The sequence below is a fragment of the Cimex lectularius genome, unplaced genomic scaffold (assembly GCF_000648675.2).
Source record: "Cimex lectularius strain Harlan isolate CLEC.00 unplaced genomic scaffold, Clec_2.1 scaffold129, whole genome shotgun sequence".
Lineage (NCBI taxonomy): Eukaryota > Metazoa > Arthropoda > Insecta > Hemiptera > Cimicidae > Cimex > Cimex lectularius.
Window position 1 is genome coordinate 1,354,402 of NW_019392715.1, and position 25,898 is coordinate 1,380,299.

At 34.5% G+C, this 25,898-nt stretch overlaps 1 protein-coding gene across 1 annotated transcript; it reads right to left on the bottom strand.

The window, feature by feature from the left end:
- Positions 1-1,055: 1,055 nt before the first annotated feature.
- Positions 1,056-9,655, bottom strand: LOC106665595. Its single transcript, XM_024226497.1, has 4 exons — positions 9,522-9,655; positions 9,263-9,412; positions 3,782-3,943; positions 1,056-2,184 (listed from the first exon to the last, which is right to left on the bottom strand). The coding sequence occupies exons 1-4, from the start codon at positions 9,652-9,654 to the stop codon at positions 2,156-2,158; spliced, it is 474 nt and encodes a 157-aa protein (XP_024082265.1). The 5' UTR covers position 9,655; the 3' UTR covers positions 1,056-2,155.
- Positions 9,656-25,898: the final 16,243 nt, after the last annotated feature.

Here is a 25,898-nt window from a genome sequence, read left to right on the forward strand (position 1 = left end):
TAAAGATTTTGAAGTTTGTATTATAATGTTTTTTGTTCTTAATCAAAAGTAATATCTTTTTAAAAATTAATTTTGGTTTTTGAGAAGTAGTTTTATTTTCACACTAACTAAATCTTTTAATAAATCCCTGAATTATAAAAAATATGGATATTTTTATTAAATATACTGAAAAGGCAAGTTCTTAAAAAATACGAAAATTTCAAAGTAAACTTTTTTTTTTTAAAGCAGTGTGTAGACCATTTAAACTTAATTGATTAGTTTTGTTTACAATACTACCTCATTGTGATCATAGATTTTATAACTTTTCGTCAGTGCAATGATTTCGAGTCCTTTCTTGATTAACAGAGCAAAACTCGATATCATCTTAACAGTAACATGATTTTGGTTGAGCAACTCACCAACGAGTTGTGCTTTAATCTGTCTTTAGGATCCCCTAATTTATGAGAGTAATTATACCATCCAGTTCCTTCAAAAATCCTTCCATCTCCTCCAATTACAAAATTGACTTTGATGTCAGTAAGATTTTGGCTGAATCCCATCGGCTTGATAAGCCCTTACTTGCAACTGGGAAGCCATATCTGAGGAACGAGCCAGAAAAGCTCTCATAACAACAATAATTTTGGGGAAGTGGTTCTCTTCTAGGGTTTAGAGAAACACATCTTCAAGAATGGACCACATTGGGTTTCTTCAAAGACCGTCTTTTGAGGTGTATATGCCATTGTTGAATTCACCGATTCGAGACAGAATTGCTGAACTACCGTAAACCTTTAAAGTTTGATGCTCGAGGAGAAAGTAAGATATTCCTAAAGTTAATAGTCTATCGCATTGAAGTGGAATTAAAAAAAAATATAGGAAAGAAAAACTTTGTCCAAAAAAACAGTCCCTACCTCTTAACTTTTAATGTTTGGTCTGGGTACATGGGTCTTCCCATTTTTAATGGTCTATTCTACAAATTCATCCAACGAAAGACAAATTTTGTACAAGTTGTCTTCTCATCCTTTCTTGCTTGATGACTAAGGATAGTAATTTCAGCTAAAAGGTAAATAAAAACCACATTTAAAAAAAAAGATTGACTTAATTTTTATTATTAATATCTATTACATCCACAATAACAAATATATAAAGATAGTACTATAAGATTGTTACAAAAATCTGACCAATGGAACATCCTATTGGATTATGTTTTATGCTTTTACAATCTAATGTTTCTAGCCAATTGTTATTCCAATTGTCAGATCTTGTACTCAAATGTGAAGATTACACACAATTTAAAATTAATTATATGACATGTTTTGTTGTTTTAATCAAGAAAATAAAAACAAGATAAAAACTTAAGTTTCATCTGATTAAGTGGGTAAACAGAAGACTTTGCTCCTTAAACATGTATCTTAATAAACACTTAACATGTACTCTACAACACACTATATATACACCAACATTCTTTTCTTTTTTCATTTTATGCTTTTTTTATATCAGTAATTAAGTGTAATGATCAATTAACGAGTTCTAAGAAACATATACGTTAAATATGAAAAACGTTTGATTTCTAAATGTATTAATGCAATATTAACTATTTATACAGCTAATAATTTTTCTAGCTATTTTCATTGGGAAATTGTTCAACTCATGGAAAAGGGAATCTCAAAGTATGGAAGCCACTTTGAAAAATATGTTGAAAATCATATTTTTTAAAGAGAAGAAATAAAATCTAGCTGAAGCAAAATGTCCAAACTTGCTTTTCTTTTTCTATGAACAGGACAAACACCTGGGATATAATCTTCTTCAATATCAATATCAACATGATAACTTTTTATTATAGGAAAGGAAACTAAGTTATATTTTTAAAAGTTAGATAGAACTTGATTTTTTTGTGTATTCCTTTATTGTTATATATAGTATATATAAAAATTTACTTTCAAAAGTTATATTACTTGTTGCACGTATATTCAGGTGAGTTCAGTTTGATTTCTGTTCAAATGCTCAGGGAGTTGCATAAGAAAGAATTTATATTACTGGCTGTAATTATCATTTAAAAATATTTATGATTTGAGGAAATATAATGAAAGGTAAAAGGTAACGTGAAAGATGATTAGCGTTAATTTGAAAATTACTGTTTATAATGAATGGCTTTATCACTGCTTCTCAGTTCTTTCTTCTACTGCCTGTTGCGCCTTGAACCTGAAACTGGTAAAAATTGGCATCACTTTTATTTTATTGATTTTAATATATAGTTACAAATTGGTACATAATTGGTCCGGTTAATCAGAAATTTATTAAAGTAAATATGACAAAAAATTATTATGCAATAATGAAAACATATGGAAAAAAATGTTCAACTAAGTCTAATTTCTTAGAAGCTGAGATTAAAATTAGATAAAATTAGATTAAATCATAGAAATAACGAAGGTGGAGAGAGAATGGGGATGAATAGTACCAGAAGATAGTTCTTACTCACAGATTTGTTGTTAAGCGATCCGGATTTCGAGCATTAAACGCACATCATCAGGATGAAGAAGTTGCAAACACGTCTCTCGACATGAAATGAAGGGTGAACCCGCCGATAATTTTTTACAAATTCGTATCGATAATTTTGAAAAAGTATTTTTGAATCTGTCCTTTTTGTAAATGGTATTATATCGGTATATGGTGTTATATTTTATGTAGATGGTCGGGAGCTTTAACAAGTACGTTGCGAACTTAAAAACATCCTCTCAAAACCTAAACACGGTCGACAATGACAATTTGTCAAAAAGCGCGTTTTACTAACTTAATTGTAATGATTGCGGTATTAAATATATAGGACAAAGCGATAGAGAAATTAAAATGTAAAATAACATTTGCCTAAATCGAATAAATTTTCTGAATTTAAAGACCATTTAAGTGAAACACAATTTAAATTTAAATTTAAATACAACAGTATTACAGATTTCAACAAAGGGAGGAAACTAGATTGGTTTGAGAAATTTGAAATAAAAAATGTAAAATTGCCTGAGGATAGATGCATAAATAATAGATACCACACCAAAATGACAACACAAGAATAGCACCACACTTTATGTGAGTATGAAATAATTATTCAGAAATCGTGAGATGCGGTCTGGTGTGATGTAGGTTTCAGAAAAACATTTTCTTTATCGTGCAAACTTTTCGAACTTTATTGAGATCATCTTCAGGGCCTGGGATTTACAAACATTGTTTACATTTAACAAATACATTTAGGATGTGGAAAAGTTAATTTATACAATGCAAAATATATTTTTTACATTCAATCAAAGTATTTCTACTCCCTCAAAGAGTTTGTCTTCTGTGTACACACAATCCTGAAGATGATCTCAATAAAGATCGAAACGTTGGCACGATAAAGAAAATGTTTTTCTGAAATCTACATCACACCAGACCGCATCTCACGATTTCTGAATAATTATCGATTAACGGTCACTAATCACCACACACTTCTACACGAGAAGTATGAAATACTTGGTTCAACACTTATATTTTCATCTTAAATTGTATTTTTTCCAATCAACATATGTTTTGTGGTTTACCCAGGCCCTTAAGATGACCCGAATAAAGGTCGAAGCGCTGCAAAAAATGGAAAAGATGTTTTTCTGAACTACCCCATTCTTGATCGCTCCTCACGACTTCAACAAAATATAATACTCATACCGATAGAAGTGTTTATAACTCCTTCAACATGATGATGAGCGATTGATGCTCGAAATACGGATCGTTGAAAACGAACTGCGAGTAAGAACTACCTTTTAGAAAGATTTAAAATTACCTTTGTTCGCCTTGTTAGGACGGCCGGCTTTGTTCTTACACTTTTTAGTTGTTATTCTCTTCTGTTCGCAAGATGGATCGCTCTTTTCCTTCAATGTGTCTGTGCGGACCATCTCATTCTGTGGATTGCATGTGCTCCATGTTCCCTTCTCGTATCTGCAGGCTGCATGCAACAGTTTGTTCAACATTCAATATACATTTTTTATGGCAGTAAAAAAATAATTTTTCAATTTAAATTTAGTTAGATGTAACGGTCTTTGGCAATATATTCAAAAGGTATTTCAGATTAACAACTTAATGTTTTGACAATTTATAAAGCAATAATTGGAAATGAGTACGTTTCCAGTACATGTTTATTGGGAGCATGAGAGGAAGAAAGAAAGAGAGACGTTTATGTTGTACAATGAGGAAGAACTCTTTTTAATCGGATAACACGAAAAAGATTATTTCAAGACATTTATAAAATAATATTTGTGTTCAGTCCTTGATCCAAATACTCAGAACTCATGGGAAAACACACCAGTTTCCAGGCTGAATACATTCAATTGAGAGATGTGCCCAGTTCAATTTGAACAAATGGTACAAAAAACAAGAATATAGCTCTGCTGTCAAATAACCAAGCAAGCCATCAAAGCACTATATTTAAACATCATTAGACCGAATTAAAAAAACTAAACTAAATAGAAGTCACCGCTTTGTCTCAAGACAATGAACAATGGTGGACTATGTTAGAGACTGGTGTGTATCCTGAAAAGGTAATCGGTCTTACCTCGGGTCTCGTCACGTTTTTCTTTCAATCCGTTTCCCCGAGACTGTAGGAGACTCCTACAGTCCCTTCCCAACCTTTGGCTGCAAGGGGGGTTTCCAGGCAAAAAATAATGGTGTAGCCTTGATATCGTGACGCACTCACTAAAGCACCCTCCGCGTGTATATGGAAGATCGGACGGTATAGCATGCGAAGACTACGCCTACAGAGTCCCCCGAATGCGTTAAGGGAGTTGTTGGCTTGTGAGCCAGCCGCAGACGGGGCGTGATCAATGGCACACGGGGATTAGGGTACCAGATCCTCTCTGCACAGACGTGGAAGGGTTCATAACCAGCTGAACGAAGGGATATCACTGTGTTTCAAGTTCCAAGCCCATAGCGTGCTATGTGGGAATGGAATCGTAATTGGGCGTAGGTGAGACCTTGAGAGCTGAGCCTGTTGTTCGGTGGTGCCTATATAGGCTTCCTTTACCGAAGGCCCGTTCCTCTAGGGGGCGTTAGAAATTCCTACTTTAAACGAAACCACGGCCGAAGTGGATCCGGTAGTTCCGACGCTAGCAGGGACCCTACACTTAGGATGATACAGTTGTCTTCTCTATCTATGGAGCGCGGTGGGCCAGCCCATTTTTTAGATACCCCTTTCTGCGCCGCATGTGGTGCTTGGATGTTAACCCACCTCCTTAGAAGAGACAAAAGGGAGAAGTCGTCATGTCTATGTGATTAATCTGTGGATTTGGTGGCTTCTACACCACACCTCACGATAGGTAGTATCTACCGTGAGCGGAAGTGAGTCGCTCCTAACTTGAGAATCTAAACGTGTGATAAGGCCTATGGGCCAGATGCGCATGTTAAAGAACCTCATTGTCTAAAGACATCGTGACATTCAACGGAGGCGGATAAACGGCCTACGACGTGAAACACTTGCTGGACAGTAGAATGATGGGAAAATCTAAAAGTGTGATAAGGCCATGTGCCAGACACGCACATTAATGAACCTCATTGTCCCAATGACATTGCGACCCTCAGTGGGAAACATATATATATCCTAAGACATGTGGAGGTAGAGGGCAAAAGAGAGACGACGCCCTTGCACGAAAAGGAATTGCAGTATCTGAGACAAAAAGAAAACATGAAAATAAGGAAATAGCGGAATTCACTCATTGGCTCTCAGAAGGCTCTGTATATTCTACACCCCCAACATTACACGTTACAAAATAATATTTAATTATTAACAATTTAATACATAATATATAAGTATACATAATGCTTAATTTCTTGTTTATTATATATAATAAACAATAACTCGCTATTTGTTTACATATTGCTAATTATCTTCCAAATAATTATGTTTGTTTGTAAACACATTCCGATTATATTAATTCTTTGTTAATAATTAAAAAATAATGTAATTTTCCGATAATGACAGGCATGGAGAAAAACATACAATGAGTTAGCGTAAGTGCTAGTTTTAGACTTGTATTTTATCACTCTAGGGATAGATGGATGGCTTTCTAAGCCCCATAATAAGGGCTTGAGAATTACCCACCTGTCTTTTCCGTCCAGCCATCGGAGGTTGGGCTCGGGGGGTGTCAACAGCTCTCGATTCAGCACCCAACGTAATCAGACTCCAATTCGCACTCTCACTCACTCTTAAATATATTCTTTTTTTATTTACATACCATTCACTCAGTTAGGGAGGTGAAATACCCGATATTACTCCATCACAGTTTACATGCAACATAATTGACCTAATTGAGGGTTAATGGGGTATCCCACCCTCTCACACTACACATTCATGCAAATAAATACATTCATTCTCAACACACGCTTGGACAGAAAACTGCCTTACTTAATACAATAACCCAAGGAGAGCCAGATACTCGCTGCCTTGCCCAATCTCAATTCTCATATCGGGTGTCATTCTTATGCGCTTTCTATAAGGAGCCAAGGAATTGCACACTCGACAATAAGGATCCATTTGTTATAAAATTAACGACGGCAGATGAAAACTTGACATGGTGAAATTGCCGGTGTTTGGTGAGGTTGGACTTGAATTTACAATGAACCCTTTTTAGAAGACAGTTAAATACTCAATTACGTAAATGCAGCAACAAGGAAATAACGTCTGCATTAGTGTGAAGAAGTGGGGTCATTTTCCCTCGGGACAGCGGCCGTAAATTCTTTGACGACGAGGAAAAATTGTGGGACATACCCGCAGTTCCTTCAAATAATAACACAAAAAAGACTAGATGAAATGAATGTAAAAAGATAAAATGGAAAGAACTGTCATAAAGATGGTTTAAAGATATAAAATTTAATCAACTGCGCTTTATGATTGATCTTATCTTGACTTAGATGACTTCACTCATCTAGTGAGTAACAATATGCAAAATAGTATGATGTACGTTAAACTTTGCATTTTTGCCAATTTTATTTAATTTTCCAAATTTAAATATTATATGATCAAAAGTTTAATCTGGCATTTCAACGAATGAAAAATTTGATGAAGAAGATACTCACTGACAAAAGAAAAACAAAAACAAGACGGTTATTTAAACCAAAGCGACAAAGTAATGTAATAATTGTTAAAGTTTGATAATTTGTTATCAGTTGCACGAACCGCCATAATCATGCCAAATTTCGCTTCATATCGCAAAAAGGACAATGTTATCTTTTGGTTTAATTTCTTCTGTTCATCTGATATTGTTTTTTGATCCACTCAAGGGAAAAAGGCGAAGAAACGAAAGAGGAAATAATCTGATACGACCCTAAAAAGCTGAAATGTCCAGTGGCTTTTAGTTGGAAAAACTACATATTTACAATCTGTATTAACGGCTTTCGAAGGAAATAAAGCATCTTACGTCATAAAATTTTTAATTTATAATATAAACGAACGATTTTATTTCGCTCAGAATTGGACTACAATCAATGTAAGAATTTTTCGTACTATTTCACATATTCTCACATGAACTCATAGTTTGATGTTTCTGATAATTTTGTCCTGCCTATCAAGCCTGACCAAATCGGACGACAAAGACTGAAGGTTGTGATAACCCGAAACGCGTCGGACAGACCAAACCAACGAGTATAAACAAGCAAAATCAAAGGAAACGATCAAACTAATGGTAAAAATCGGTGAATAGAAATTTTCGCGTTATTTGATTCCGTCCGCAGGGTGGTCGTGATTTTATTTTTTTAATTAAAAATAAAAAGATATCTAGCAAATAACAGAAGGTTCGAAGAAGGAATTTTAAATTATCGGACAATTAATTATTTTAATGATAAGTTGGACACGATTCAGGATGGTCTGATGTCAAAAGAACATGCTTTCCGCCATTACAAAAATGAAATTTTATTTTTTGGTTAACTTTTGCAGCAAAATTAAGTAATTTAAACAAAATTAAGTAAAAATGGTCCCTTTTTTTGATTTATAATTCCTTTTTCCTCGGGGGCCTCTGTACTAAAGCTTATCCTTTCATACAACTTCTACTTAATCCTTCGTTCCTAACCAAACGATTGTTCAAGATCGGCCAGTACCGACTATTGCCCTCTGGGAGCGAGAATATCACAGGGCAGTGTACTTGGACCGATCCTTTACCTCCTTTATACGGCAGATATACCAACTTTATTCTTTGCCCCCCTCCCTTTGTTGACAAGGCTATGTTATCCACAATTTCTCCGGAAGAGCTTCAGGCACATGTCCTACAAACATGGAGCATACCCGGCGTATAAAACTTAATGAAAACAAAAGACTATATCATTCACTTCAAAGCAAAACCCATCATACAATACTCCTAAATAATACTCCAATCGCAAGTACAGATTACGTCCGCTACCTTGGATTCCATCCAGATACAAGTCTAACCGGAAACGAATAGGCTCAAAACGATAGTTGAACCGGTACACTGCCACTTACTGGGTATACTAGGAACCTGTTCCCTAGTTCCTCACTGAAGATGGTACAATGCCGAAACCCGACTAACTCAAACAAAAAACCAACGAGTGGGGACAGATCTAGTAAGTAAGTGGCCGTGTGCCGGTCCAACATGATTTCATTGGCCTGCAGACCAAAACCCATCTTCTACTAAAACGATAGTATTAAACCAACGGTCTATTCTACCGAACTCTGTCAATTCCGTTTCCGCAAAAAACAAACTGACAAGACTAAAACCAATCTGGCCGAACTAGAACTGTGGGGCACCGGTAAACCTTCCAACGTCCCAAGAATACAGTCCTTCCAATCTAAAGTCTTCAGAACTCAATCTACTACATATCCAATATAACACAATGGCTTCTAAATCCCTTGCAAAAAATAATCTCCTAAACACTTCTCACTTTTTATAATAAACTCCTTCTCACTCTAATCGAGTTGCCCAATCTTTATCCAATAAAAACCGTCCCTATAATCCCACCAAACGACCGATACTAAACGTGGTTTTCTCCTCGCGTATAATTGGGAATACAACTATCGTTCTTAACTCTTCTAACGACTCATGATCCAAACCATAAGTAAATATTATAAAACCAGCTAAATACACAATATAATTAAGGTACAGATTGTAATAAATATAAAATTAAAAAAAAAATCATTCCTTTTTAAAATTATTGCAAGACTTCTGCATCAGTACTTTTCATTTTTATTATATGTCTAGAGGTTTGTTTGTAGTTTTGTTTCAAATTTATTTAAATTGATATTAATTTAAACGAGATAAAATACCTTTTTTGCACTTCTTTTGGATTGTTTTTGTTTCCTCGCAATTCGGGTATGTGGATCCATCGGCTTTCTTTTTCAATGTCAGCTGCCTTGCTCTCATGTTACTCTTCTGATCACACTCGCTCCACGGTCCTTTTTCATAACGGCAAGGCTCTAAAAAGAGACATAATAAAAACAGATGGGGGTTAGCCAATTCCGCTGACCCGCTCCAGACCCGCACCGCAGGCGAGTCTTGCCGGCTGTAGCCTAGTTTGGTTTTTACCTTTTCCGTTCTTCGCACCCCTTTCACTCCTGATCAGCACCTCCTTTTCGTCTTCTTCCCAAATTTCTCCTTCGGCCAATACCAACGTGGCTAATAAAACGACAGCCAAAAGTACCAGACACCTGCACTTCATCTGAAACATGAAAATCCAACGTTAAAAAATAAATCTATAACTTTTGATCAAAGAGTTTTGTTAAAGCTGCTTTTGTATTGCATTTTTTTAATCACTTTTATACTACTTGCCAAAAACAGTATCTCTACGACCATCATAGCTATGAAATTATAATTTGGACTAGTAGTAGTAGTAATGTCTTAGTTAGCATCACTGGGGCAATGAGGACATCTTCAAGGAAGCCCTGGAAACCCTTATAGAACTACCACTACTACATATCTTTATCCAGGAAGAGGCCGGGGTCACAATTCACACAATTCATTCAACTAATGAACAGACACTCCAGTGGCCTCACAACAAGGAGCAACTAAAGCTTCGAGGGGAGCTTTAGCTAGACAGAACTCTGGGGATTCCTGTTGATGCCTTAACCACTAAATTCAGTTTTGACAAAAAATTCTAGTCAAAAATACCTTGTAGAAGTCTGACAGAAAGGGATCTTGTTAATGCCGACCAAATCTGGTTTACAGATGGGTCCTAAACTGAATATGGGCCAGGAGCTGGCATTTGTGGAAATGTATTGTATGGAAATTTCAGTATTAGAATTATCGATCACTTTTTCACTCGCGAAGACTCTAGGTCAAGGTATGATCTTGAAAAAGAAAACAAATTCAGTTGTTACTGCCAAGCTTTCGACCTATTTTAAGGTCATCATCACGAATAACAATCTCAATAATAAAAACAATCCGTGGTCTGTGGGTAATAAACCTATAGTTTGGTAGTTACTTTTTATCATCTTGGTCTGCCTATCCGCCCTGATTATTGTCAGTCAGTCGCTTTTCGCCATCTTAATTCGTTCTTGAAGTTGGATGATTTTGGGTGATGCGATGATCCTTAACGTAGCTAGCTAGGCCAAGTTAATACAAATAATGTAGATAGATGTGAATGTATTTATTTGTGCGACTGTATTATAGAAGTAAGTTAGTTTTAGGCTAGATTACAATTTGAATGCGTCAAGGGCTGAAACGTCCTAACCCCGTCTGCTGCTAATCGACCATCTCCTGAACTTCTAGCGATCCAGCCGCAAAACGGCGCAGTGAGCACCCCTGAAGTTATGACCCTCGGGTCAGCACATTAGGGAGAGAGCATCTTTCCGGTGAAAGTTCAATAAAGAATGACAAGGTTCGTGGATATAATATTTTTGAAATTTTGTCAAAGTAGGTAGATCGAGTTACCAAAGACAAAACAATGTTGCCAATTGAAGTCTGTTTTGTTATTTCATTTCGTACGTACCTTAACTATAAGACTAACTAAAATAATATTAGTAAAGTTACACTTCTTCACTAGAAAGTTCAAGTGGAAAAGTTTCTAGGAAAGAAAGCGGTATCCAACACCCGGGAAAAGTCGCTAATGAACAAATATTGTCCTCGTCTGGCAAAATGAGTTCGAGTTTGCCCGAGAGGGTTTATTGAAATGGATGACGCTCTTTCATTTCTTCAGAATTGGACCACTTAAAAGTTTGACATCCCAATATATCTCGATCTGTCTCTCATTGTATAAGCAGAAAACGCCCCCTTCTATCAAAAGGGCGAGAGATGTGGGAGAGGAGAAAAAAACCCAAAAAAATCCTATGCAATCAGAATGTTATATCGCGATGGCAATCAACTTCCTGGGCAAGTGCTCTAAATGTAATTTACAACTCCATTGTAGCTTTCCTCATTGCTATTCGACCCGGACGCTTTTCATATTTGATTTAAAGTTATTTGTACAATTTTTTATAAATTCTGGACAATTTTTCCTATACATTTTTATTCTATTGTATCAACTCGTTTAAAAAGAACTGAATGAATTCACCATACGTCTAGTTCGAAGGGTTATTACATACCGAATCATAGTAAATTAAAGGAAGATTTTTGATAAGGTTTTTATAGTTTTATTGTTAGTACTGAGTTTAATTGTTAGTATTGAGGTCTGAATGCCATACTGCAATTCTTTTTTCACTTTAAAAAGGATGTTTAACCCGACGCGACCTACAAATTCGAATTTCCGGATTGGACGAGTACACCGACGAAATCACGCCCCAAAAGCTGTTTGTTTATATTCGAGGAGACTAAGTAACATTGTGATAAGGAGTGTGCTACAACTAATCTTGAAATTCAAGTGTTTTTCTTAACTCACTAATATACGAGGCGGTAAATTTGAAAAAAAGTTTCCAATTTTTTCCATTTTCTTAAAATGTCGCGTTATCTGAGGTCAAAGGTCAACCGGAGTGACAAAAGTCTGGAACGAATTCCATTGAGAATGACACCGAACACCAGGGGGGACCAAACATAAAACTTAAAAGGGAACAACTGATTCACTTCTCCTTATCTAGTCTTATCAATAGCAAAATTAACAGTCTCCAATAGTTAAGCCTAATCACTTTCAATATCAGCTCTCAAAACACTCGAAATCCCCTTTCCTTTCTCAGTCTAAACTCAAAAATATAATTACTTAACTCTGGCATTTCTCGAATTTTAAATGTTAGTAATAAACACAATTGACTTGTTCAACGCAACAAAAACTTGAGATCGAGACATATTTTCTCTGACTATACAATTGTGAATATTTTTTTAATATCACTCTTCTTATATGGGTACATGATTTTTAAAAAAAATGTTTATATTATATATACATTTCACATATATACCAGACATATTTGTAAAAAATCATATACCGACATGTAAAGAATATTATCTATCTTCTTATGTAGGTATATGATTTTTTAAAAATATGTTAATGTTATATATGTTAGATGTATAAAACATTATGTATATGTATAAAAAATCATATACCTACATTAGAAGATAGATAATATTTCTTTCTTGCTGGTATATTATTTAAAAAAAATATATTTATGCTGTATATGTTAAATGTACATACGATATTACGATATATATATATATATATATATATATATATATATATATATATACATTTAACATATACAACATATTTAAAAAAAATCGTATACCAACATGAAAGAAATATTAACTATCTTGTTATGTAGGCATATGGTTTTTCAAAAATAAGTTTACGCTATATGTGTTAAATGTATATACGATATATACATTTATCGTATATAACATATTTTTAAAAAATCACATACCAACATGAAAGAAATATTAACTATCTTGTTATGTAGGTGTATGATTTTTCAAAAATATGTTTATGCTATATGTGTTAAATGCATATACGATATATACATTTAACGTACATAACATATTTAAAAAAAATCACATACCAACATGAAAGAAATATTAACTATCTTGTTATGTAGGTATATGATTTTTCAAAAATATGTATAAATTAAATGTATATACGATCTATACATTTAACGTATATAACATATTTAAAAAAAATCATATACCAACTTGAAAGAAATATCAACTATCTTGTTATGTAAGTGTATGATTTTTCAAAAATATGTTTATGCTATGTGTTAAATGTATATACGATATATACATTTAACGTATATAACACATTTTTAAAAAATCACATACCAACATGAAAGAAGTATTAACTATCTTGTTATGCAGGTATATGATTTTTCAAAAATATGTATATGTTAAATTTATATACGATATATACATTTGACGTATATAACATATTTTTAAAAAATCATATACCAACATGAAAGAAATATTATTAATATTATCTTCTTATGTAGGTATATGATTTTTAAAAAAATTATGTTATACGTGCTAAATGTATATATTATATATTTAAAAAAAAACATATACCTTTATAAGAAAAGAGATATTAATAAAATTATTTACAAATGTATAGTCGTAGAAAATATTTGTTTATTGCAAGTTTGTTTGCGTTGAACATATCAATGGTGCTCATTACTAACACTTAAAGTTCTAGAAATGACAGAGATAAATTGGTAATTGTACGCTTAATAAAAGCGACTATGGTCGTTTTGTTAGGTTAATCCTTAAAACCAGCGTTTTTTCACCATTCATCCGTGATTTTGTCTTTTTTGTAAAATTTCTTCGAATTTATCCCCCTGAGGTCCTGAGTCTCAAGCAGTAGGTCTACTGTTAGGCTCCACAGGAGTTGTGATAGAACCCCTGGCATTCTTTGGTTGTATTAACTTGTATAGTGTTTCTTAGACTTGTCTCAATTTTCCTGGTTCTTAACATTTCTTCAATCCTTCTAGATATGGTGTGACGTGTTTTTTCCTCAAGGGCCTTCGAAGATTGCTGTTTGATTGAAGATTGCTATGTCCTTTTCTTCTAGTGTTTCCTTCAGGTCCAGGTTAACCGGTACAGTTTGTACTGATCATCCTGCTCTGTATGGATGGTAGTAGCGGAGTGTCAGTCTGTCCACACTGTTATTATTATATTTTTATAAGCTTTTCAAGTGTTTTTAATAAGGACTATGTATATGCATGTGCAGATTTGAACTTGTGATTAGTAATCAGCAATCATTTCAATATACATAGTATACACGTTTTTTCTCAAAAATAATTTAAATTTAATAAATGTTAATATAAATATTTGACTTTTGACATCGAACACCAGAAAAAGGATGATTTCTAAAGATGCTGAGGTTGAACGAACAGTCCCTTTAGTTTAGATTATTCTTTTCATTTAATAAATACAAAAAAATTGAAACGGCGAGGGCCCGAATATTCAGGTCAACTGAAAAGTTATACTGCAAAAGCCGATTACACTTCAGATGACTAAAACCGTTAATGGAATCAGTTTGACCGAAGGGCGGGGGAGAAAACCTGCTAAAAGGGGAGAGGATTTAACCATTCGCGGAGGAAACCGTTTAACAATTTAAATGCAGCCACCCTGGGAAAGTTGTCGCCCTATAGTCATCTACTTTCTCTCTCTCACACACTCATTCTGTCTTTCTCTCTCTCTCTCTCTCTCTCTCTCTCTCTCTCTCTCTCACTATCTCACTCACTCACTCGTCCTGCATAATGCATCAATCTGTTCAGTTAATTCGGCCCAAGAGGTAACAAAGTCACCGGGACCGAGGAGTCCGTGCACCTAGAAGTTTATTATTCAATTTTTTTCTGTCTCTCTCTTTCACTCTGTCTATATATAAAATCTACCTAATGTTTAAATCCAAATGGTACCTCAAAATCAAATGCCAATCAATCATACTCAAACATTAAGTTATTGACACGCAATAATTACAATCAACTGAGTAAATTAACTTTTTTAATCGAATGAATTAAATTGCAAATATTTGCACCAGCAACGTAGTACTCTGGATACAATTGGTAGCCAAATCTAAAGCGATTAATTGAGTCAACGTTTTTTTTGTTTGGACCGGAATTGCTGGGACTTAGATGATTAAATAAAGGGGGCTGAAAACAGGTTCAGCTCATAAATGAGTTAGAAGGTTGATGTCAGAACACTAACCTGCTTAATCCCTACTCGTCTAACTCGACAACCATCCCTTCCCGACCTAACTATCTACCTGATTTACAAGCTAAATTCGGAAGGAAATTCAATGAAGCACCGAGTACTTGCGCAGGAGTGCAACCGGAAAATCATGAATCGTGCTATCGTACAAAGAGCGTTAAAATCCGATTGACATTATCGATATTGAACACCGTGACATATTAGCTGATAGTGATGATAAACCTAATCATATATACCTTCCTTTCCATGCTGGAACTATTCAATCGTTGAGGTTTTTAGATTTACTATATTACCTAGGTAACAGCACCATCTGCTAGTACACTGACAGATACAGAACGCAACAAGTTAGGAGAATTAGGGAACCTGGGACTAAATATTCAGAACTCTTGGGAAAATACAGAATCTTCCAGGCTGAAGTCCATGCTGTAAATGTACTCAGTTTCAATTTGAACAAAGGGTACATGAAGGTAGCTGTCATGTCAGATAGCCAAGCCACCAAATCAATAAGCTCAAACATCATCATAACATCACTAAACTAAACAGCTTAGACGTACAAAACTAAGGTAAACCTCTGCTGGGCCCCAGGACATGAGGGACTAGAGCGTAATAAAAGCGTGCTGCTAGACCGACGATAGGTCCTGAGCCCTTCCGAAGCAGCCATTAAAGCACTCTGTTCAAACATCATTAGTGTGAATTAAAAAACTAAACAAAATAGATTGGGTATGCAAAAACAAAGTCAGTGCTTTGTCCCAAGACTTGTGGGCATAGAGATTCACAGTATGTGTGTAAATTGGATAAAAAAGAAAAACGATGAAGAAACAATGGAATTCATTGGACTTAACATCCAAGAAACTACTAGCAAATTTTGGAAGGAAAGAAACAACAGGATGTATCAAACGAAGCAGGCTGAATAGGCATTCGAGGAAGATTGCTATAACCTAACACGGCACGTGCAGATTCTGCAAAGAAGCAGAGGAGATACTAGCACACCTGTGGTGCCACCTTTGCGCGCAGAAGAAAGTCTTTCAGGATGTACAACATAACCGTAGAGTAAACCACTGAAACCGGGCCTACAAGTCAAAATTCGTGAGAGACTAGGACTCAACGGTGTGCTGTAGGTACAGAACGGGGGGTACAATAGCTCTCAAAGGGGTACACTACACACTCCGAACATCTGCATCAGACGATCCATTAACATTTCTTTGCCAATATGTATAATCTATATGATTTTTTTTAGTTATTATTAGGAAGCAATTTTTTTAAACTTTAAATTTGTGATATCCTTTGTATCCGGAAGTTTTGGTTTAAAAAGATGGCCGTTTGGTCTGAAAAGCGTTCCAACATAACTCATTCTCCTGGGATGTGGAAAACGACATTTACATTTTGTGGGTTGTTAATGTAATAACTGTCAAGTTCTAAGAGGGTATCCGAAGTTGGTTAAAGAGAGGGTAAATTTGATGTCGCTAAACTCAATACGTCAACTTTTCGTATGTTTGTAGGTTTTGCCAATGATAAAGCGAAACCAAAGGTGTTACTTTAATTAGTCAAACCCAACTTTGAAAAGTTTAATTTCAAGTTAATTACTCAAACGGTTTTTTTAAACATTTTTTAATCAAAAGTTTTACCCCAAGTTTGAGGAAGGGGCCCTATTATAGCAATGGGAACCATCTAACCACCCCGCACTCTACCTTCCATGCTTATGTATTTTTGCACGAAAGGTGGATTTTGAGAGTGCCAACAGACTCCTGACATCAGGAAATAAAGCCAGATCTAAGAAGAGCCACCATAAAATTCTGGAGAGAATTTAAATAAATGAGGTGGCTATAGCGGTACATGACAAAATGTAGAAACTCAACAACCCTTCCAAGTAGTCATAGATAATAGAGACCTTGGGAAAAAAAGGAAGCTCCAATTTTCAGGAAGGGGCAATAACATAGCTGGATCAAAAATGAAAAAAGGGAGAACTATACTATCAAAGCTCCTTGGACTAATTCCAAAAATTTTCCAAGCTGAGGTCCGTGCAATACAACTCTGTGGACAGGAGTTAATAAAGAAAAGTATGAAAGGTATACAGATTACTCTCAGACAATCAGGCACTAAATGTGTATCCTTTCAACTCCAAACTTGTCGGGAGTGCCTAAACTGCCTAATGACTGGGAAAACACAACCGCATTACCTTAAAGTTTGTTGACAAATTAGCCAAAAAAGGGGCAGCCCTCACGCCCAGAACCAATACTAAGTGCACTGGAATAATGAATGGCTTGAGAAAGAAAAACTCCAACACTGTACAAAAGCTCACTCACTTACTCTCTCTCTTCTTCTGCAGAGAGTATTTAAGGACAATTGTAGACATCTACATGGTGTCCTTTTTAGATGCCCCGGCTGAATTTTTCTTGAACCAATGACGCTATAAAAAAAGTGTTAATATTTTTTAGTTTAGTTTCAAATTTTTACCTTTTTTTGTTGAAAAATTATACAAGGTACCTCAGGCCCAGTTCAACTTCAGAATTTCAAATACGACCCTATATGTCCTGACATATCATTTTAAAGAAATTTTTATGCTGAAAACAATGGTGGATTGGATTTTAAATTGGTCAATGGTATTTATTAATCAAATTTCACGTTCGAACTGCCTGCCTTGCGCAAAGCTGCAAAGATTTTCTCTTTGTAACTGCTCTTCACCGATCCTCAGAGCGATAGAGTTAGGGAGGTGGATTGGCAATCATTTTCTTTGACGCAGTTCTTCAACTGACGTTGCTGGGTCATGTTTATCATAGACACTGTTTTTTAATGGCCCCACAGAAAATAGTCAAGTGGAATTAAATCGGGTGACCGAGGAGGTCAACAGATCCATGATTCTACACTGGAACTGACAATTCAAATAACGTCTCACTTGCAAAGAATGCACGAAGTCCGGGGCAATCATCAATGTTTGTCGTTGTTGCAGAGGAACATCATCTCCTAATGTTGGTAAAACCTCCTCAAAAAATTGAGGAACACTACGCACCATTTAAATTATCTCCGAGAAGTCCACATCAAACGTTAAAACTGTGAACCACTGATGATGACAAGAGTACAAAATTTTCGGATTTTCCTCTGCCCACGCTCGAAAATTTCAACGGTTTAGTATGACATTAGAGGTGAACTTGGACTCATCAGTCCATAGGATGCATGGAAGAACGTTTTATTAAGCATTTTTCCAAGGAACGTTAGACATTTGACAATCAGAGCCTTCGAAGTCATTGGACAAGACGAGATCGATTAAAATTGTAAGTCCAGAGTACATCTCTAATTTTTGCAAAAGCTAAAACCCTTCCAACGTTACGGAGAGCGATTCGGATTTTCGCGAACATACAGTAAAATTCACTAGTTTCGCGGTCCGCTTGACCAATTAATATTTTTCAATTAATTAGGGTTTTTAGTTGAGATAAAAAAGTCAGTGTCACGAGCGGGATTCGAACCCACAATCTATAAAGATTTATAAAGGTTTTTAGTCATGATAGCTCAAGTGGTAGAGCAGCGGCGTATCTAGCCGAAGATCATGGGTTCGAATCCCGCTCGTGCCATTGACTTTTTTATCTCAACTAAAAACCTTAATTAACTGAAAGATATTAATTGGTCAAGCGGACCACGAAACTAGCGAATGTAATAAGTTTAAATGAAGTGTACCTTCACTAAAGCTCTCCGTGGCCATTTCATTTGTCGCCGAGAATCAAATTGATTACACGACACTTGAAAAATGGCAAAAAGGAGCGAAAATTCGAGAGATGTGGTTGAGATGGGACGTTGATGTCCGAGCGGATCGAAGTCACATGGCTCAAGTGGTCGAGCAGCGGCGTATCTAGCCGAAGGTCGTGGGTTCGAATCCCGCTTGACTTTTTTATCTCAACTAAAAACCTTAATTAATACAGTAAAATCCATATTTGTTTAGTGGCCATAATTGACCATATACAATAAAATATTCAGCTCCTCGTCGAAATTATTCTGCCGGTTTCTTGGTGATGGAACAGCAACTGATCCGTTTTCTCCTCATATGTGAGCACCACGAATTTGTGGTTGGAAAAAAATGTACATATCAACTAGCTGTTGATCGGAAAAATGTGCTCTTCGGTTCATTTTGAAAGGAATATTGAATGTAATCAATAGATACCATTGTAAAATGTATTTACTTACAGGATTTAAAATTTGCTCTCATAATGCGAGTTTGACATATAATTACAGAATGTAAACAATAAAGTTAATTAATGTTTACTTTACTGAAGAAGTAATTGGAAATTATTGGAATTAACAACGAAACAAACGAAATGCGTTTTTTTCAAACTTTTTTCCATAACTTTGTCATTTTTTGACCAATTTAACATCCGATTGCACCATTGTTTTCAGAGTAAAAATCCTTTAAAATCATGTGTCAGAATTCGTATTTGAAATTTTGAAGTTGAACTGGGCCTGAAGTACTACCTTGTATAATTTTTATCCCAGAAAAGGCAAAAATTTGAAACTAGATTAAAAAATACTAAAACGTATTTTTTGATAGCGTCATTGGTTAAAGAGAAATTCAGCCGGGCCATCTAAAAAGGCCACCTACAGGTAGAAGTGGAGGAAAGAACTTTTCCAATCCATAATCAACCCCTCCCCAAAAAAAAAATCAAAAGTTTAGAGTGTTTGTCCTAATAACAATAATCGAGATGTCAATATGGAAATAAATCTGCCCGTTGGGGGCGGATCAATTCGAAAGAAATTTTTCTTTTGGTGGGAACGGTTCTTTTTGACTTACACGATATTTTATATGTGTCATTTATGTTTATCGTTAAATGAAAGAATCCCCTACGGTTCGGATACTTCTTAGGGTGGTAGTCACGTTCGTTCACCGCATTCCATTTAAACAAACGGAAAAGGAAGTCTGGCATTGCAGACGTCAACCGCTACGCACCACAGCCCCGGCGGACCCGAGCTCGTATTTCACCCCTCTTTTAAACGTTTTCCACCGACAGAAAAATTTATCTAAAATTAGATCGTTTACATTATTCTTTCCAGGACGAAAATCCCGGTAGAATGAGGAGACGGCAAAAAGGGAGCTAATTAAAGGGAGTACGGTTAATTGGATGGCAAGAGACGGGAGATAATAACGACACTGAGGCCCCTTCAGTCACAAGTCGTCAAGGCATCCTTATTCTTAGGTAGTCCTTTCAATCTCTTTTTCTCCTAATGAGAAGAGGGTGCATATCAGAAAGGCCACTTTATTTAAAATCTTCTTTTTAAAAGAATCCAAGCGTAGATTAGTGACGAATCTTTCATTTTTGATAGCTTTAATTTCTTCAGGCCGTCCAGTTTGTAGTAGCGACGGAACTACCTCGCAAGCCTTTTTAATTTTGTAAAATCTTCACGAATCTTTGTAGAATTGAACAAAATTGCCAACATTCATACAAAATACATTCTTTCTTTTTTTTATTTTGTTTAAGTAAGTAATTCCTGTGATAAAAGAGACTTTAACCCTTCTACCAACTACTTGTCGCGTGTCGTGGACGAGGATTAACCACTTAATAATACTATTTTTTCAATTAAAATTTCATGGGCTGTGCCGGGATTCGAACCCAGAACCGCTATTGTGGCAAATATGAGAGGCACACTTTAACCACTCGGCCGCCGCCGTTCTGTCGTTAATTTGTTCTTTTAGAGGTTAAATTTTCACAACAGATCACTGAACAATGAAATGCATACTATTATAAATTGAACAATCAAAGGAATACTTGATAGGGACAATACCCTTGATACCCTACTTGATAGGGAACAAGGAAAAATCTTTTTCTGTACTATGAACGGCTTTTGGATTAAATTTTCGACCTGCAGATGGTCGAATCGGATCCTATTTCAGAGGGAAATTACGAATGAACAAAAGAACGATTGAATTCATCTTTTTAGTCCCTAAACAATTTCGAGGTAAGGGATGTACCCTGCTCTAAGATTAAAAAGAGAGAGATGTAGATAAATTGAGAGAGGGAAAGAAAAAGAGATAGTAAGGAGAAGAGGAGACAGTCACAAAAGAGAGAGAGAGAGAGAGAGAGTGAGAGAGAAAGAGAAGGAGAGAGAGGGAGAGAGAGAGAGAGAGAAAGAGAGAGAGAGGGGGAAGATAGACATAAAGAAAGAAAAGAGAAAGAAAGATAAAGCAAGAAAAAAGTGATAAAAAGAGATATATAAAGAAAAAAAGGAGAAAGATAAAGAAAGAAGAGAGTGAGAGGGAGACAAAAATAAGTTAGAGAAAAGCGGTAATAAAGAGAATAAAAAGAGATAATAAAGAGGGGAGAAAGAGAGAGAGAGAGAGAGAGAGAGAGAGAGAGAGAGAGAGAGACAGAGAGAGAGAGAGAAATTAATTATCGAGATCAAGAAAATTATCGAGATACATGGTGGTTTAAATATATATTATGAATTGTACACATGAATTGTTTTTAATGACAATTTTAGCAAAAATGCAACCATCATGAAATTCTTAATTTAATTATTAGATGGTATAAATTTTACATAATTTAAAGAATTTTACAATTGTATTAAAAAAGTATCAGATTTATTTAGATTAATATTACGTTTATTAAATTTACATTTCAACCCTGTGGTCGAGGGTAAAAGACATGAGCTAAAAATAAATTACCCAGCTGTCTAAAAATAACAAAACCTACACTGGAAGTTCCAGCAGTATTACTGAGCTTTTTTTAAAAATGATTTTCTAGAAAAAAAGAAAAAGTTAATGGTAACATTTTCCATTTTGTATTTAAAATTAGATCATGGATAAGATCAGTTAAAAAACCCAAGTTCTTTCCTCGAGCTTTCGAGTAATGAATTCTCTTTATCGGTACTATGAAACTATAATTATTAATTCAAAAGTTCAACAAATATGAACACCTATTCACTATTTTGAATCTTCGACTTCAAGATCTAAATTCCATTCAGTACTCTTATCTCTCAAATGTTTCTGTTTTTCATTAAATAAGAAAAGTTGTAAAGTCTTGAAGAACAGATAACCTGTGTACGATGAAAGAAGGTCTATAAAGATTTTCCCCATTTAATGGTAAGACGTTCGACGAAGTTAGTGAACGAGGGTTGGAACTTTTTGTCTCTGATGTAAAAATGTGCGAATAGTGCTTTAACGCGTTAAACTTTCAGAGTGCCGGCTAAATTTCAGGCCGTGCCCCCGACTCTTTTACTACCGCACTTAGAAAGAGTCGCGTTTTCAACGATTTTCCCACCCTTAACGTACTAATTCGTGCTAAAAGGCGGAAAAAACATTTCTGAAATGGAAATATCAAAAGTATTTGTAATAAACTGTTTGCGACCTTTTATAAGTCAGCAGTCTGTTCTATACTGCCAACGCATTCCCATGAAATAGGCGATAGTATCGAAACTATGGCAAGTAACCAACATTTAACATAAGTGATGAAAACCTCACCGTTGTCGAGATCTCTACGTTCCTCATCCAACATAATAGGTGCGCAAATTATTGGTCAGAAGGTTATAATATAACTAATAATATAACATGGTTATATTTCTATCCGTAACAATATCATACTATCCTGAAGTCTGTATAAAATCTAAGACGTTGAATTATGTCTAATTACGTTTAATGCTACACAGCTTACATTATCAAACATTCACAAAAACATTGAATTTACATCACAACTAAAACGTTTTGTCGTGAAATTTATTAATTCTAGATGGATCAAAGATGTTGACCATATTTGTCCAATTTTCTATTTGCAATGGAAAACCTCTTAAATATTCAAATTAATTATATAAGGTTTTTGAAAGATTTTTTTTGTCACTATGACTATGTAACAACATTTGGCGACCTACCATGTAAACTTAAGTCATATTTCAATGTAAATATGAAATTGGCCAAGTACCCGACCATAGAACCACAGTTCGGTAACTTTCCATGTAGAAAAATTAATACTTTTTAATGTAAATATAAAATTGGCCAAATTCCATGACCATGTAACAACATTTGGCGACTGCCATGTAAAAAACGTAAGACATTTTTCAATGTAAATATGAAATTGGCCAAGTACCCGACCATAGAACAACAGTTCGGTAACTTTCCATGTAGAAAAATTAATACGTTTTTAATGTAAATGTAAAATTGGCCAGATTCCATGACCATGTAATAACATTTGGCGACCTGCCATGTAAAAAAACGTAAGACATTTTTCAATGTAAATATGGTATTGACCCCAAATACCATGGCATTGTACTTGAACTTACAACAACAGTTGGCGAATTTACCATGCAAAAGACAAGACATTTTCTAATGCCACATCTATGATCCACATCTAGAATTAACAACGGCTAGTTGATAACTTCATCCCAACTTAAATGCTTGTTTATAAGAAATTGTGTTTCGAATTGTGAACTGTGTTTTACCTCTTTGTTTTCCGGATGTTGAACATGAAATATAATTTAGTGCTGTAATATTTTTAATATTTGTTATCAGAGTTCACTTAATTTACAACGAGTCGAAAAAAAAAAATCGCTCCTAAAGGCCACAGTCTAAAAAAAACATCCAAATAATTCTATATCAAGAGTGCGATAAAAGATAGACGTCAAGATCGCAGTTAAATTCGATCTTCCAGCTGAAATATTTTCTAAATAAAGATTCGTTTTAATTCACACCTTCTTGTCATACTTTCATGTTTTATTGTTACTAAAAAAAAAAAAATTCTCTCCTATTAAACAACATACAGCTCTTTTCCGGTTTAAAAAAGCCGAAGCCAAATATCGAAGATCAGGGTGGACCAAACCGCTTACAAATAGGAATTATAATTTCATATTAATGTGTTTAATGTCTAAATAAATAATTTTAAAAAAGTCAAATATATTTTCAATGCGGACAATTATATTCCAACAAACAAAATCTAAATACAGAGACATGAAATATGAGAAAAAAGCAGTATGTAGAAGTAGTATTGCTGTCGAAGTAAGTCATTTAATGGATGGAATATTGTGGCACATGGAATTTTTAAAACGGCGTCGCTAGTTAAAAAAGGGGTCGACGAACTCTCCAGACTAATTGCAATCAGCAATAAAAGCCATTTGCGAACGAATATAATTAATCAAGTAACGTCATAACGGTCGAGGACCTCGTCTTTTTATTTGCCTCTTAATCGTTAAACTGTCGCCTTCCCTTCCCCAAAACAAAATGCGGGGAAATGTTGTTTTACGGAGGAATTAATTTAAATAATTACAAAACTTTGGTGTGGTCTACTCGTACGACAAATTTCGTCAGGTGTTTCTACACCCCAAATCCAACAAAAAGTATGTACGATCTTTAAGTCCGATTCTCAACTCTTTCGCAGTTCTTCAATTTTTTAAAACTGCCTGAGGTTTTCATCATAAATCTATTGCAGCTCTTCAACTATTCTAAGGAGAAGATAATAAAAAAAAAACCTTTCAAAAAAAGAAAAATGAAGCAAAATACATAAGAGACAATAAACCTAGCGAACAACCAAAACAGAAAATTGGACAAATATCTACATTAAACACACACAAAAAATCATCTTAATTTTTTGCTTCGGTTATTCAATATGTTTGTTGTCTCTTTCTTATGTTTGTGCTTAATTTTCCATTCTTTTTGTTTTTAAGTTAAAACGGGGAAATAAATTTTGCCCAAGGCAAAAAGTTGAATTACTAGAGTAACCACTTTTTCGCACCGTCAACACTTTTTTTCCCATTTAACATACAATTTCTGCATTTCGGTTCGATATAATTAAAGAAAAGGATGTATCTATAGAAAATTTAATAAAAGAAAAAGTTGTTATCAAATTTTCTAACCCCTTTCGCGGATTTTTCCAACAATGATCCAAATTTAAGTTTTTTACAAGTTTTAAATTTAAGAATTTTTGAAATGTTTATTGTTTGTTTTTATACAAAAACTTAAAATTAAAGTTCTAGAAGGGTGATGTCTTAAATGAAATTTTAGGCTCTTTTCAACGCTTTTGTTGCACTTCCCCAATGAACTGATCAAAAGCTATATGACGAAAACCGTAGATAGTTGAAAAAAAGCATAAAATGTTGAATATCTGCGGATGGGTTGAGAATCGCACTATGGTTCCTAGAAACTTTTTATTGTAATTGAAGTCTAGAAACATCTGACGATTATTTTTGCCTGTGTTTAGTGTATAAAAAAGAACAACAAAAATTCAACGTAAAACATTAAACAAAACTAATAGAAAAGAGACAATAAACATAGTGAACATTAAAAGAAGAAAAATTACTTCATTACGCTTTTTTTTATTAGTTTAAAGTTGGGTTTTACAATTTCTTTGGAGTTGCACTTTTTTTGTTTTGTCTGTGTTTAGTGTAGATATAAAAGAACATAAAAAAAGAAAAATTCAACGTAAAAATCGCCCGAAATACATAAAAAAAGTAAAACATAGTGAACAACCAAAGCTTATTCAATATTACGCTGAATTTTTTTCTTTTTGGGTGATTTTTGTGTTAGTTGAAAGTTCGTGTTATAATTTCTGTGTTGTTGTGCTTTTTTTGTTTTATCTGTGTCTAGTGAAGGGAAAAAAGTCCAAAAAAAGAAAAATTAAACGTAAAAATCGTCCAAAATACATAAAAAAGATAATAAAAATAATAAACAACCAAAGCTTATTCATTATTACGTTGAATTTTTCTTTTTTTTTTGTGTGCTTTTTTATTAAGTTCAAGTTGGGTTTTACAACGTATGTATTGTTCTTTTTTTATTTTGTCTGTTTAGTGTAGATATTTTATACAATTTTTTTTACTAGTGTTGCCCGCTATGTTGTCTCTTTTTTAAGGGTTTTGTTTGATTTTTCTTTCTATTTGCGTTTT